Source organism: Nycticebus coucang, chromosome 10 (assembly GCF_027406575.1).
Source record: "Nycticebus coucang isolate mNycCou1 chromosome 10, mNycCou1.pri, whole genome shotgun sequence".
Lineage (NCBI taxonomy): Eukaryota > Metazoa > Chordata > Mammalia > Primates > Lorisidae > Nycticebus > Nycticebus coucang.
Window position 1 is genome coordinate 123,881,865 of NC_069789.1, and position 15,632 is coordinate 123,897,496.

Sequence of the window (15,632 nt, forward strand, 5' to 3'; positions counted from 1 at the left end):
AACACTTGAAGAAATCGGCCTGGGCAAATATTTTATGAGGAAGACCCCCCGGACAATTGAAGCAACACCAAAAATACATTACTGGGATCTGATCAAACTAAAAAGCTTCTGCACAGCCAAAAACACAGTTAAGTAAAGCAAGCAGACAGCCCTCAGAATGGGAGAAGATATTTGCAGGTTATGTCTCCGATAAAGGTTTAACAACCAGAATCACAGAGAACTCAAACATATTAGCAAGAAAAGAACAAGTGATCCCTTCTCAGGGTGGGCAAGAGACTTGAAGAGAAACTTCTCTGAAGAAGACAGGCACACAGCCTATAGACACATGAAAAAAGGCTCATCATCCTTAATCATCAGAGAAATGCAAATCAAAACCACTTTGAGATATCATCTAACCCCAGTAAGATTAGCCCACATCACAAAATGCCAAAACCAGAGATGTTGGTGTGGATGTGGAAAAAAGGGAACACTTCTGCCCTGCTGGCGGGAATGCAAACTAATATGTTCCTTTTGGAAAGATGTTTGGAGATCACTTAGGGATCTAAAAATAGACATGCCATTCAATCTTAGGTATATATATATCACTTTATAACAAAGATATTTGCACCAGAATGTTTATTGCAGCCTAATTCATAAATGCTAAGTCATGGAAGAAACCCAAGTGCCCATCGACCCATGAATGGATTAATGAATTGTGGTATATGTACACCATAGAATATTACACACCCTTAAAAAAGATGGAGACTTTACCTCTTTCATGTTTACGTGGATAGAGCTGTAACATATTCTTCTTAGCAAAGTTTCTCAAGAATGGAACAAAAAGTATCCCATGTACTCAGCCCTACTATGAAACCAATTCATAGCCTTCTTGGGCTATAGCTGGGTTATAGCTTTCATATGAAACCCAACCCAGGAAACCCAACTATAGCCCAAGAAGAAAGGGAAAGAGGAGAGGGAGAGGAGAAGAGAGGGTGGAGGGAGGGTAATTGGTGGGACCACACCTATAGTGCATTTTACAAGGGTACAAGTTAAATTTACTAAGTGTAAAGTATAAATGTCTGAACACAATAACTAAGAAAATGCAGAGAAGGCTATGTTAACCAGTTTGATGAAAACATTTCAAATGGTGTATAAAATCAGCACATTGTATCCCATGATTGCATTAATGTACACAGCTATGATTTAATAAAGAAAGAAAAAGAAAAAGGATGTCCGGGCGGCGCCTGTGGCTCAAGGAGTAGGGCGCCGGTCCCATATGCCAGAGGTGGCGGGTTCAAACCTAGCCCGGGCCAAAATCCAAAAAAAAAAAAAAAAAAGAAAAAGGATGTCCAAGCTTACTTCATCCCATCTCTGCTCAAATCTACCTTCCCAAGAGGCCTTCCCTGACCATTCCATCTTGTCTAAAACAGTACCCCAGATTCCCCAAACCACTATATGTCTTTACCATACTTTTTCCTTACACATAAATCCCTGAGAACTAGCTGGGCATTGTCTTGTCTCCTGCATAAGAATGTCAGCTCCATGAAAGCTGAGGAAGAGCCTTTGTTTTTTTTTTTTTTTTTTGAGACAGAGTCTCACTTTATCGCCCTTGGTGGAGTGCCGTGGCATCATAGCTCACAGCAACCTCAAACTGTTGGGCTCAAGTGATTCTTTTGTCTGAGTTTCCCAAGTAGCTGGGACTACGGGCGCCCACCACACCACTTGGCTATTTTTAGAGATGAGGTCTGGCTCTGGCTCAGGCTAGTCTTCAACCTGTGAGTCCAGGCAATCCACCTGCCTTTGCCTCCCAGAGTGTTGGGATTACAGACATGAGCCATCTTGCCTGGCCGAGAGCAGAGCTTTTTAATCTCATTTCTTCACTGCTGTACCCTAGTTCCTAGAACAGGGCCTGGTAGTTGGTACTCGGGTAAATACTTGTTGAGTAACTGAATGCACGCAAAGGTACTATTATCAACCCCATGTGGATGAGACTGATCCACAGAACCTGTTGGAGCACCTGAATGCTGGCATCCTCCTGCCCACCAGATGATAGCAGAATGCAATGTAGTCTGGTGTCCACAGTGTTTTAGGAAAACATCCCAGGGCCTAGGCCATATTGCATCAGTGTCCCAGAGGCCTGTGCACAAATCTAACCCTTTCCTCCCCTTGCCTTCCAGCTTTGAGCAGGTGTGCAGTGACAGCACCATCCCTGAGTCAGCACTGAGGTACAGGGAGAACGCCCGGAGTACCCACTGAACACACACACTTCTTCCTTTCATGCCCTACACAGCAGACAAATCTGAGTCACGTTTCAAAAAGCTCCTCAGAAAGTGGCATGACTTAAGTTTGTCCTCCACTGTGGTAGACAAGCATACTCTTTTTTTTTTTTTTTTTTGTAGAGACAGAGTGTCACTTTATGGCCCTCGGTAGAGTGCCGTGGCCTCACACAGCTCACAGCAACCTCCAACTCCTGGGCTTAAGCAATTCCCTTGCCTCAGCCTCCCGAGCAGCTGGGACTACAGGAGCCCGCCACAATGCCCGGCTATTTTTTGGTTGCAGTTTTGCCGGGGCCGGGTTTGAACCCGTCACCCTCGGTATATGGGGCCAGCGCCTTACCGACTGAGCCACAGGCGCCACCTGACAAGCATACTCTTATGTTGACACTTCCTGCCCTCAGCTCATTCTCTCCACGGCATTTTCCAAACACACAAGTTGTTTCTACCTTTCTTCCTGGTTGGGACATAGTCTCCATGTTCAAAGCTACGTGCAGAGAACACAGAGCACCCACCCCCCCATCTTGCAGACTTCCTCCAGCTAGGAGTGCTGAGGACATCAGGAAATCTTCCCTCCGTTATAAACAGTATATCCTGGGACCGCAGGTGGTGGTGCAAATTTTAATTCTTTTTTTTTTTTTTTTTGAGACAGAGTCTCACTTATTAACCCTCAGTAGAGTGTTATGGCATCACAGCTCACAGCAACCTCCAAATCCTTGGGCCTAGGCAATTCTCTTGCCTCAGGCTCCCGAGCAGCTGGGACTACAGGTACCCGCCACAACACCCGGCTATTTTTTTGTTGCAGTTTGGCCGGGGCTGGGTTTGAACCCACCACCCTTGGTATATGGGGCCAGCACCCTACCCACTGAGCCACAGGCACTGCCCAATTTTTTTCTTTTTTTTTTTTTTGGTAGTTTCTGGCCGGGGCTGGGTTTGAACCCACCACCTCCAGCATATGGGGCTGGCGCCCTATACCTTTGAGCCACAGGCGCTGCCCTTCTTTTTTTTTAATTATTATTTTTTGTAGAGACAGAGTCTCACTTTACCACCTTCAGTAGAGTGCCATGATGTCACAGGACTCACAGCAACCTCCAGCTCTTGGGCTTCAGCAATTCTCCTGCCTCAGCCTCCCGAGCAGCTGGGACAACAGGCGCCCGCCACAACCCCCGGCTATTTTTTGGTTGCAGTTCAGCCAGGGCTGGGTTTGAACCCACCACCCTCAGTATATGGGGCCAGCGCCCTACTCACTGAGCCACAGGCACCACCCCTTTTTTTTTTCCAATTTTCTTTTTTTGAGACAGTATCACCTGGTCACCCTTGGTAGAGTACTGTGATGTCATAGCTTATAGCAACCTCAAACTCCTGGGCTTAAGCGATTCTCTTGCCTCAGCCTCCCAAGTAGCTGGGGCTACAGGTACCTGCCACACACCCCATTATTTTTTGTTGTTGTTGTTGCAGTTGTCATTGTTGTTTAGCAGGCCCAGGCCAGGTTCAAACCAACCAGCCCCAGCGTATGTGGCTGGTGTCCTACCCACTGAGCTACAGGAGCCACCAGTTCACATGAATTTTAATTATAACACAGGCAAGGAAAGAGGGTTAAAAAATATTTAATTTAACTGGTACTAGCACTAGATGCTGGCTGAAGAGAGACTAGGATAGGAGGGGTAGTGGGAGAGTGAATGAAAGTCACACTGGCTCAGTATTTCTTTGTTCCCCCAGAGTTTTACTCTGTCACCCTGGGGTTGAGTGCCATGGCATCATAATAGCTCACAGCAATCTCAAACTCAGGCTCAAGTGATCCTCCTGCCTCAGCCTCCCAAGTAGCTGGTACTACAGGCACCTGCCACAATGCCTGTATATGTTTTCTATTTTTAGTAGAGAAAGGGTCTCGCTCTTGCTCAAACGGCTGAGTTCAAATGATCCACCCACCTGAGCCTTCCAGAGCGCTAGGATTATAGGCATGAGCCACCAAGCTTGGTGTGGCTCAAAATATTTCAATTTGTGAATAGTCAGCAGGGCCTGGTAACCACAAGCAACATGTGTACACAACCTGGTATGGATTATTTCATCTACTACTCACAACCGTTCTACTAAAGCACTATCATCACCCAGTTTATTTTTTATTTTTATTTTATTTATTTTGAGACAGTCTCACTTTGTTGCCCTCAGTACAGTGCTGTGGTGTCACAGCTCACAGCAACCCCAAACTCTTGGGCTTAAGCTATTCTCTTGCCTCAACCTCCCAAGTAGCTGGGACTACAGACTATAGCCACAATTCCTGGCTATTTTTTAGAGACAAGGTCACACTCTTGCTCAGACTGGTCCCAAACCTGCGAGCTCAGACAATCCATGCACTTCAGCCTCCCAGAGTGCTAGCATTACAGGCATGAGCCACCGTGCTTGGCCCTTATTTTTTTAGAGATGGGGTCTCACTCTGTCGCCCAGGTTAGAATGCAGTGACATGACCATAGCCTTGAATTCCTATGCTCAAGCAATCCTCCTCCTCTCTCAGCCCACTGAGTAACTGGGAATACAGGTGAGTACCACCACACTTGGCTAGTTTTTCTCAGGTTTTTAGAGACTGAGTCTTACTATGTTGCCCAGGCTGGTCTCAAACTCCTGGCTTTAAGTGACCCACCTGCATCAGCTTCCTAAGTTGCTGCAATTATAGGCATGAGCCACCATGGTCTGCTTGTCCCACCCCATTTTAGAGATGAGGATGTTGAGGCAGAGGTGGCCCACCTGGGGTTCACGTCGCTTCCATTTGAGAGCCTACATGGGAGTGCCTCATTCACCCCTCAAACCTAGCCTATGAGGTAGGAGCTAATATATTATAAATGTAGAAACTGAGGCACTGAGAGGTGAAGTAATTTGGCCAGAATCACAAGCCAGGGAGGAAGTGGTAGAGCTTGGATTCGAACCCAGACAATCTGGAACTTACACTCTTAAATACGATATAATGGTGCCAGTCAATTCAGGTGCTGGGAGATACGTGGTTATTTAAATTAATTTTAAAATTAATTAAATTGGGCGGTGCCTGTGGCTCAAAGGAGTAGGGTGCCGGCCCCGTATATCGGAGGTGGCAGGTTCAAACCCAGCCCTGGCCAAAAAATGCAAAAAATAAAAAAAATTAAAAAATTAATTAAATTAAAATTCAGCTTCTCATTTACATTAGCTGTATTTCAAGTGCTCAGTAGCCACTGGCTACTGTAGTGGATGGTGCAGGTATCGAACACGGCCCAAACATCACAGAAAGTTCCAGCAAAAGCCAGGTGTGGTTGCTCAGCCTATAATCCAAGCATTCTGCTAGGCCAAGGCAGGAGGACCCCTGGAGCTCAAGAGTATGAGACCAGCCTGAACAAGAGCGAGACCTCGTCTCCATTTAAAACAGAAAAACTAGCCAGGCATTGTGGTGGGAACCTGTAGTCCCAGCTACTCAGGAGGCTGAAGCAGGAGAATCACTTGAACCTATGAGTTTGAGGTTGCTGTGAGCCAGGCTGATGACACAGTGCTCTAGCCTGGGCAACAGAGCAAGACTTTGTCTCAAAAAAAAAAAACAAACAAAAAACACACTACCCAGTTGCTATCCTCTCTTCTCCAACACAGGGAATCTGGGGTCAGAGAGAGGTGGACTGTTTGTAGATCACACAGGAGGACACAGCCGAATAGGGACCCAGGTTTTTAGATTCTCAGACCAGGGTTAAAAACTAACCCTGATCTAATAAAGCACCCACTCTATACTCTGCAGGCGATCAGCAGACCTCTCCCCGATGCCCCCATCTGGAGATTCTCCGGACACAGCAGTTATGGCATCTGGGATGCAATTTATTGGACATGTGGCTGCCCAAGCCTTGGTCTGGGAGCACTGGGGCCTGGGGCTCTGGACCCAGGCACTGAGTTTGAGGAGGCTCAGAGGTCAGGGCTGTTTGGAGCGAGGCCACAAACGGCTGGTGAGAGAGCTGAAGAAGAGGTTCTGCTTGTTGGACTTGGAGAGCTCGGCCAGGCGCTGTTGTTCCTCCTGGAGTTGGGGTTAGAAGTAGGACAGGAACAGTCAGCCTGGGGAGGGCAAAGCCTCCACCTAAACCCGCAGGTTCCCAAGCCCTCAGTCCAGAGACCACCTTTCCTTTGGACTTCTGTCTAGCTTAGACCCCTTCCCCCCAGCTCAGGTACTGGTAAGAACCAACTCTGGGTCACAGAAGTACAGGCTCAGATGTTTGGGGGAACTCCATACTCAAATCCTAGGCCCCGAGGGCCTTTAGCCCTGAACCTCGGACATCAAACTTTTTAGAATCCCCTTTCCTTAATCCCAAGGGCCCCTCTCTGAACCTTGGTATCCTATTCCAGATCCTATTATCTAAATCTGGATGCAAGTGTGAGACCCTAGATCCAAACCTCATGGCCCTCTTCCCCAGACTGCACCATCCTGCTCCCTGGGCCCCCAGTGCCTAGCCCTGAGTCCCATGAACCCTGTCTGGATGCTGGAGACTCCCAGGCCCAAATCGCCAAGGACCCCTCTGGGCACTCAGAGGCTCCAGCCTGACCCTCAAGAACATGATCCAGAATCTGCTTAACTTCAGCCTAGACCTCTGGGAATCTCTTTCCCAGAAGCAATCAGTCTCTTAGCCCCACTTCCCAATTATCAGGGTCCCATCAAAACCATCAGAACTGGGCGGCGCCTGTGGCTCAAGGAGTAGGGCGCCGGTCCCATATGCCGGAGGTGGCGGGTTCAAACCCAGCCCCGGCCAAAAAAATCTGTTTTGGGCGGCACCTGTGGCTCAGTTGATAAGGCGCCGGCCCCATATACCGAGGGTGGCGAGTTCAAACCCAACCCCGGCCAAACTGCAACCAAAAAATAGCCAGGCATTGTGGTGGGCGCCTGTAGTCCCAGCTACTCGGGAGGCTGAGGCAAGAGAATCGCTTAAGCCCAGGAGTTGGAGGTTGCTGTGAGCTGTGTGAGGCCACGGCACTCTACCGAGGGCCATAAAGTGAGACTCTGTCTCTACAAAAAAAAAAAAAAAAAAAAAAATCAAAACTCCTCCCCCACACCCTATGTCAAGTCCCCAGGGGTCACTTGACCTAATCTTTCCATATCTGATCTAAACCCACAGTCCACCTCCACAAGGTACCTCCTTCTCAAGCCCTCAAAGGTGACGCCTCTCCCAGACCTATCTCAAACTCTTGCCATTTCCTGCCTCCTATTCTCGGAGTAGGCTATACGATCAACTCACCCCTCATCACAATAGTTGCTTACAAGACAGGCTGCATTACCTTCCCCTGGTTAAGACAGACATTGAGGCAATAAAGACAAAGTGTTTGCTCAAGGTCAAACAGCCCAGCAGGGAGCAGGGAGACAGGCTGCTCCTGGGATCCTCCTTCAGGAGACTCAAAACTAAAATTCTGTCTGGGGTCTGGGCACCGACCTGCTCCAGCAGGCTTTGACGCTGCTTGAAAGCTGCCAGCGGGTCATCCTCTAGGGCATAGTGCTCCAGCACAGTCCGGACATCCTCCACGCCATTCAGTGCGATTGCTGTGGACATAATGAATGGCCTATCAGCCAGGCTTCTGAAGGCCAGAGGGAGCTAGGGCCCACAAGGTCAGGTCAGAACTGGGGGTAGGGGGGTGTCATCTAAAATGCTACACTCAAAAAAATAGATAAATAAATAAAATGCTTCTCAATGCTCTGAAAAGGGTCTCCTGAACTTTCTGGAGTATTCCCTAAACAGTCCAGAAGAGCATCACAAACATTCTAAGAAGCTCTTAAAGATTCCAAGATGCTCGAGGACCTCCAGCACTCAACTGCCCAGCTTTACATGAAAAGGATGCTAGACTGCGGGTGGCACCTGTGGCTCAGTGAGTAGGGTGCCAGCCCCATATACCGAGGGTTGAGGGTTCGAACACAGGCCCAGCCAAACCGCAACAAAAAAATAGCCTGGCATTGTGGCAGGTGCCTGTAGTCCCAGCTTCTTGGGAAGCTGAGGCAGGAGAATCGCCTAAGCCCAAGAGCTGGAGTTTGCTGAGAGATGTGACGCCATGGCACTCTACCGAAGGCAACAAAGTAAGACTCTGTCTCTAAAAAAAGAAAAAAGATGTTAGCCTACTTGGAAGGCTGAGACAAGAGGATCACACTTGAGCCCAAGAGTTTGAGATTGCTGTGAAGCTTTCTACCCAGGGCACAGAGTAACACTCTGTTGTCCCCACCCCCTGCAAAAAAAAGAAAAGAAAAAAAAAAAAAAAACAGAACGAAAACAAAGCTAGAATCACGCATCTATCATTCTTCTTGAGGGTCTGGGGCTCTGGGGTCAGAGGTCAGCCTCACTCTTAAGGAAGGCAGACAGATCCAGCAAGACCCGGTCATCAGAGTTGCCGTCCCAAGGCCGCAGGGCAACACCATTATAGGGCTGTAGGCTGAAGGCTTCCTTTTTGCAATCCACAACTACTACTCGAGCCGGGTCCCGATTCAGACATGATATGTCCTATAAGTATATGACAGGTCAGATTAACATGTGTGCCTCTCTTGTCCCCACCCCAAGAATATGCAGAGGGAGACCACACACACAAGGATTGCCATAGCAGAGCCTCCTAAAGACCAGGCTTGGATGATGGTATTAAATGTCTTAGGGAGCTGGAGAGCTGGTCACACTGATACCTAGACCCAGAGACCAGCACACAGAGGTTGATTTGAAGGTTCTCTGGGGAGGGTGGCGGGCACTTGCATGTTTAACCACTGCCCCAGGTGACTATGACATATTGTAGGTTTAAGAACCTCTCACCCAGGTAAACAGGTGCAGACAGATGTGCAGCAACACCCAGGGAGCCACACAAGGACAGCCAGCCAGACACAGACCCACAGAATCCCCCAAAACAACACAGAGCACCAGATCCACCCAGACCCACGGATACTGCAAGTCAGACCCACATACCCCTGAACAGACCACTGGCCATGGGAACAGCCCAGTTCATATCAACCCCGAACAGTATCACATGGGCGATTATAATTATACACGGTCCCAGAAACATTCAGTTAAAGGTGCAGAGAGACAAAAAACTCACTTCCAATTGCTTTGTCCCTACTACTCACCCCCAACTGTCTTTAGGGAGAACCTATTTTTTCCCAATCCTGCCCCTAGATTCTGGGGAAAGGAAAGGATCATGGCTCGACCCTCTTTCCCTCAGGCAGTGCCAGTCTCCCCAAATCCCAGAAGATCTCATGACCCCCCCACATGGCACCTTAACATGGTGCCCATCCATGTATCTCGTGGCGTCCCGGAAGAGGCGGTAGGAGATGAAGCCATGGGGGTCCACACTGTCTATGAGTGGAAATGCAGTCTGGGGGAGAGAAGGGAGAGAAAAGGTCAGACCAAACTCTGGTTCTCTGGATTTTCCATGCCTCCTGCTATGCCGTCTTTCCCCTGCCCCAGAGCCTCACCATGCCAGTCTCTGAAGTAAAGATGACAATTTCATACAAAGGGGCAAGCTGCTGGAACAAGGTCTCGATGCCTGGACGTTTCTTAAACCTCCAGCCTGTGGCCAGCTGAGAAGACAGTGAAGACTGAAACGCTGAGACCCAGAAGCCTCGGAGTCCCCAAGAGGGCACAGACCCAGTCTGAGGAATTCCAGAACCAGAGTTCTCCCTAAGTCTTTGTGGCTCTTGGGGGTTCAGGAGTTCATGGGCTGTAACTGAAGGTCTGGGTCCCAGAACAAGAGCTAACTCCTTTGTAGCACTTACTGCGTGCCAAGGCACCTCTACAACAACCCTACAGAGTGGGAGTTATCCTTATTGCCTTCTCCCAGTTGAGGACAGTGAGGCAGTGACAGGTGATACCTGCTCACCAAGATCACATGGCTGGGTGGTGCCTGTGTCTCAGTGAGTAGGGCACCGGCCCCAAATACCAAGGGTGGCAGGTTCTTTTTTTTTTTTTTTTGTAGAGACAGAGTCTCACTTTATGGCCCTCAGTAGAGTGCTGTGGCCTCACACAGCTCACAGCAACCTCCAACTCCTGGGCTCAAGCGATTCTCTTGCCTCAGCCTCCCGAGTAGCTGGGACTACAGGCGCCCGCCACAACGCCCAGCTATTTTTTGGTTGCAGTTTGGCCGGGGCCAGGCTTGAACCCGCCACCCTCAGTATATGGGGCCGGCGCCTTACCGACTGAGCCACAGGCGCCGCCCATGGGTGGCAGGTTCAAATCCGGCCCTGGCCAAACTGCAACAAAAAAATAGCCGGGTGTTGTGTTCTCGGGAGGCTGAGGCAAGAGAATCATCTAAGCCCAAGAGCTGGAGGTTGCTGTGAACTGTGACGCCACAGCATTCTACCGAGGGCAACAAAGTGAGACTCTGTCTCTAACAAAAAAAAAAAACAAGATCACACAGCAGAACTGGGGATGAAGCCCCACATCACAACCCAGCCACCCAGGTCCATTCCCAACCCGCTGCCTTCCCCAGGACACACCGACCACTCAGGGTGCAAGAGGACACCAGTGAGTTCCAAGACAAGCGTATAGGGTGGTTGGTAGTACGGCTCCTGCAGAGGGTCTGGGAGAAGGCAAGGGCTGGTAGGCTCGATGATCATCTGTGGGAGAGAGATGGGATGGGGACACTTAGATAAGGAGACTGGGAGCTAGAAAGGGAGGGATGGGGACTGGGCCCAGGGCTCCTGCTCACCTGTCTATAATCTTTGAAATATTTGTATGTCCGGCGCAACTGCTGTAGCAGAATTGGATCTAGGAGAACACCAGGCACAAAGGGATTCCAAGATAAGCCCCTGCTCACCTCCCAATCAAACCAGGGTTTATCATTTACTAGGTACAAACAGGTCTGCAAACCTACCTGGTATGAACCAGCTCATTTCTAGGTCCAAAGGTAGAAGACAATGATATACCACCAGAGAAGAGCAGAGATATTTATTTACCTGCCCCATGTTAAGCTAAATATCTATTATCTACACAACACCCAGGTATAAAATGAAATGTTTATATACATCAGCCCACTTAAAACCCACCTTCATACAAATGTACTGACATTTTGTCAATATATTTAGTCCTTTTTGAACCACTAGGCTTCCAGATCTGCTCACTTTAGGCCAGTATGCTAAGTCTAACTGAACTATGATGAATATATAAACACTTCTGTATACTTTAAACCAAGGGCTCAAGGCCGGGCATGGTGGCTCACACCTGTAATCCTAGCATTCTGGGAGGCCAAGGCAGGTGGATTGCTTTAGCTCAGGAGATGGGACCTGCCTGTGTAGGAGCGAGATCCAGCCTTTACTACAAATAGAAAAACTAGTCAGGCATTGTGGTGGGCACCTAGTAGTCCCATCTACTTGGGAGGCTGAGGCAGGAAGATTGCTTAAGTCCAAGAATTTGAGGTTGTTGTGAGCTATGATGATGCCACAGCACTCTACCCAGGGCGACAAAGTTAACAATCTGTCTATAAATAAGTAAACAAACCAAGAGTTCTCAATCAAGAACAATTTCATCTCCCATATTTGCAAATATACATATTTATACACACACACTTTTTGAGATGGGTTCTTGCTATGTTGTCTAGGCTGGCCTCAAATTTCTGGTCTCAAGTCATCCTCCCACCTCAGCCTTCTGGAGATATTGTTGATTGTTGCAATAGTGACATCTAGTGGGAATACGCCCAGGATGCTGCTAGACATCCTACAATGAACAGGGCAGTCCCCTGCAACAAAGAATTAATCTTGTCCAAAATATTAAGAGGGCTAACAGTGAAAAACTATTTTAAATGAATATACTGAATCCAGTTTGAAACAGCAAACTTACACAACTGCCTGCCTACTTCAAAACAGTATTTTTAGTCCAGTTCTATATATGGACCTGCCTCTTAAAAACCACAATATTAATACCAGTTACTGCCCACGTAAGAGTGACAGAATACGCAGAAAGCTAAGCTAGTAAACATACACACTTTAAACCTGCATTTTTATCTCCCTGATGTAAATCAGTATTTTGATTTACACCAGTATGATTCTACATCTGTCTAGTTAAAACAGGACTTACTCACCTGCCAGTTTAAAACAATCAAGGCAGTAACATGATTAACATGCCTGTTTACAAACTTCCCCAATGCAAATAGGTAGCTTTCTGGCACCACAAATTTTATTTTTCTCCTAGGAAGGGCCAGGTGTAAAAGAATTGACAATTACTCTCTAGTATCCAATTTGTCAAAAACTCCCCCACCAAAAGCTGGTTAATCAAAGGGGGAGGGAGGAAGGAGTCATTGTTTTGGAAATGAGGAGCCGGATGGGGTAGGGGTAACAAAAAGAGGCTGTCATAAAGAGGAGGGGGTTAGGGCCTGCAGCTGCTCAATCTAAGGCATAGCACAGGAAGCCATGTGTCTGGAAATAGGCTACCCTGTCTCCCCAAGCCCTCCCATGCTGGGCTCCCCTCCCCCATCTGTCCCTGACCATCTGCTCCAGGGGCTTAGGGGGCTGGGGCTTTGTAATGCCCCTCCTCCAAAAGCTATCCAGCTGCTGGCCTCTCATGGAATAAAGGGCTAGGGACATCAGATGGAGAGGGAGACCTCCCAACAAATGGCAGAGTTGGGAGGGTCAGGAGACCCCAGATTTGTGCTTATTTACTCACCATTGTCGAACTCATCAGGAATCTGGGAGGTAGAGAGAAAAATGAAAGGTTTGAGATGGCAAAGGCAAAAAAACCCATCATACCCCAAAAAGGAATCTCTAGGGCCCCTCAAGAGGAGCAGAAAAAAGATCCCTGGGAGAGGCAGATTCACTCCAGACCAGAAATGAACCTGAACAGACAAAAAGAGACCCCTCTCTCATACCCATGGGCTAGGACTCTTGACAAGGGCTCAATCTCTTTTTCCCCTCACCTTGGCACCAGTTTCATCCACAGGGTTGTTTCCTGTAAGGGAGACAGGGATGAATGAGAGGGACTGGGGCCCAGTTTCCTGGCTCTTGAGACAGGAAAGGGGACAGGGAGTCTGGATTCCTGGGTCTGTGGGAAGAGAACTAAAGGCAGACTCTTGGATTCGAGGGTGGGGTGGGGGTTGGGAGCCAGGATTCCTGGGTCTTAGAGTAAAAAGGGGCTGGGGCAGTGGTTCTAATGCCACAGCCCTTTAATACAGTTCCTGTGGGTCACAACCCACAGGTTGAGAACTGCTGGGCTGGGATAAGGTCTTCTGGATCTCTGAGGAATAAAGGAAGTAGGGAGAGGGCTGGACCATTTGGTGATGAGGGAAGACAAAGTTTAGGAGGCTGGCCCAGGTCTATCCTTCTATCTTCCCCTCTGCCCCATTCCTGGTTGGTACAGGAACAACCAGAAAGTATAGAACCTTAAGCAGAAGAAGGGAGAGACAGGTTTCCCCGGCTTCCAAAATAGGTGTCCTAGTTTGTTGCCCTATTGAGGAAAAGCCAGGCCAAAAAGAGAAGTGCTTAGGAAGTCTGAGGGGAAGTTTCCACAGTGGATTTTGGGAGGCTGAGATAACAAAAATGGGATAGGGGTGGTGTCACTCACCAAAGATATAGATAACACTCACAGTCCCACCAGCTCCAAGCAGCCCAGCAAGCCAGAGCGCAACTTTTTTGGCATAGCTGGGACCCTCTGAGCCTGGCTGCTGCTGTGGCCCCTGTGCCTTAGTGCCCGCGCGGATCCCAATCTCTGCTGCCTACAATAGAGAAGTGGAGATCAACCAAGAGAGGAGAGATCAGGATGATTCCTGCACTCTGGTCCAAGAAGAATCAAGGTCGGGAGCCAAGAAGCAAACGCTATATAGCCCTAGACACTGTGTCCCTGGAGGGGCATCCGAGAGGTTGGGCCCCTCAAAGGATCAAAACTAGACTATCCAGGGCCAGGATGCCAGAGGTTCAAAAGCTGACAGGCCAGGTGCCCAGGATCTCGATGGCAACAAAACCGGAAGGTCTGGAGCCCAGAAAACGAGAGGGAGAATTAAGCGATCATAGCGCCTAAATGTTGGCATGCCTGAAGCAAGGGTACACACTGGGGACAGGAAGGGGAGTTAAGATATCCGGATACCTGGGGCTTAGAGAAGCACAGTATAGAGAGGAAGGGATGGAAACGGAGGCCAGAAAAAGACAATCACTCGTCTAGGGATTGGGGTAAATCGGACACAAGGTCAGAAAGGCTGGGTCAACATGGAGGCAGGTCAAATCAGAAGCCTGACGGTCTACCTCACCACCACCACCAACGCGGAGAAAACACCCCAACACTTCTGGGATCCCAGCTTCACAAGCCCCTCCCCCTAAAGTATCACCTGAATGGTCGCTGAGAGGGCTATGGGGGATTCCCTTCCTTGGGGCCCACGTGGGTGGGAGGTGGCCTCGAGAGATGCACCTGGGCCCCCAGCAGCCATACCAAGGAAGGAAGTGCTATCCACCCCTCAGTAGGCGGGGAAGCGCCCCAGCAGGCGGAAAAGCGCCCCAGAGCCCGACCAGCGTTTCATTCAGCACCCTGAGGTGCGGCGTCCCAGAACCCAAGTGGCAGCTATATGTCCATAACTCCGGGGAGAAGCTCCTGCACCGAGAGCGACACAATTGTTCCGCTTACCTGGTCTGGGGTCCGGGGAGGCGGCGTCGCCAGCCTTGCGCACAGTCCCCGCACACCTAGCAGGAGACCGGCCCGCAAGCGCGAGAACAGAGCTGCCGGGGCCGCCATCTTGCGCTGACGCCACGAGGCTCCGCCCACTCGCTCCCAACTTCGTCCTCCCTCGGCCAGCGCTGCGGCCAATAGGGGCGCAGAGGCGGGGCGGGTGGACGGGAGCCCGAGAGAGACTAAAGGCTTCAGGGCCGATGGTCTCAGGGGGATCGCCTCCGACCTCTCTCCAGGATGCTCTGGGGTGGGCCAAATGAGATGCAGTCATTTGGCATTACGCTCCCCTTTGGAGGCACAAAAGGCCACTGCTCTTGCAATAGGACGTGGCGGAGACAGGGATCATACCCATTACTCGAGGTAAAGCTGAAATCCTAATGAAGGAACCCAATGGCTGCCTGATTTGTCCAAACAAATAGGCACGCGTCAGGTGGCTGGCTTTCTCCTTTTGCAGGGGTCTGTCTGCCTTCACCTCCCAATTGTCAGAAGTGGAAACTGAGGCCCAGAAACGGACTGAAAAGCCAGCTCTCCAAAACTTTTCTCCTCCCGTGGAGCTGGGAGGTGGGATGTCCTCTCTTCTGTTCTTTAGAGAGCCAACCATTTCATCTGGGGCTCAGCCAAAGAACAGCAAGCAGCACGTGTGGCCGGGTGGAAATTACTGAAGGCAACAGAGAAATCAGTGAGTCAGAGGCTACCCAAATTAATGAGTAGAGAAAAAGTCCAATCCTATTTATGTAAACTTTAAAAACATACATACTAAGGTAATAAAAGTACAACGACAGGCAAG

At 49.3% G+C, this 15,632-nt stretch overlaps 1 protein-coding gene across 2 annotated transcripts; it reads right to left on the reverse strand.

Annotated features, from left to right (window-relative positions):
• Positions 1-6,059: 6,059 nt before the first annotated feature.
• TIMM50 (translocase of inner mitochondrial membrane 50) lies at positions 6,060-14,957 on the reverse strand. Of its 2 annotated transcripts, XM_053604849.1 has the most exons (11): positions 14,804-14,957; positions 13,754-13,904; positions 13,110-13,141; positions 12,860-12,881; positions 10,911-10,969; positions 10,699-10,818; positions 9,679-9,783; positions 9,480-9,578; positions 8,569-8,725; positions 7,673-7,779; positions 6,060-6,270 (listed from the first exon to the last, which is right to left on the reverse strand). In XM_053604849.1, the coding sequence occupies exons 1-11, from the start codon at positions 14,909-14,911 to the stop codon at positions 6,169-6,171; spliced, it is 1,062 nt and encodes a 353-aa protein (XP_053460824.1). In that variant the 5' UTR covers positions 14,912-14,957; the 3' UTR covers positions 6,060-6,168. The 2 variants fall into 2 exon arrangements, with proteins under 2 accessions (XP_053460824.1, XP_053460825.1); XM_053604850.1 differs by lacking the exon at positions 9,679-9,783 and having other exon boundaries at positions 14,804-14,956.
• Between the last annotated feature and the right edge of the window lie 675 nt (positions 14,958-15,632).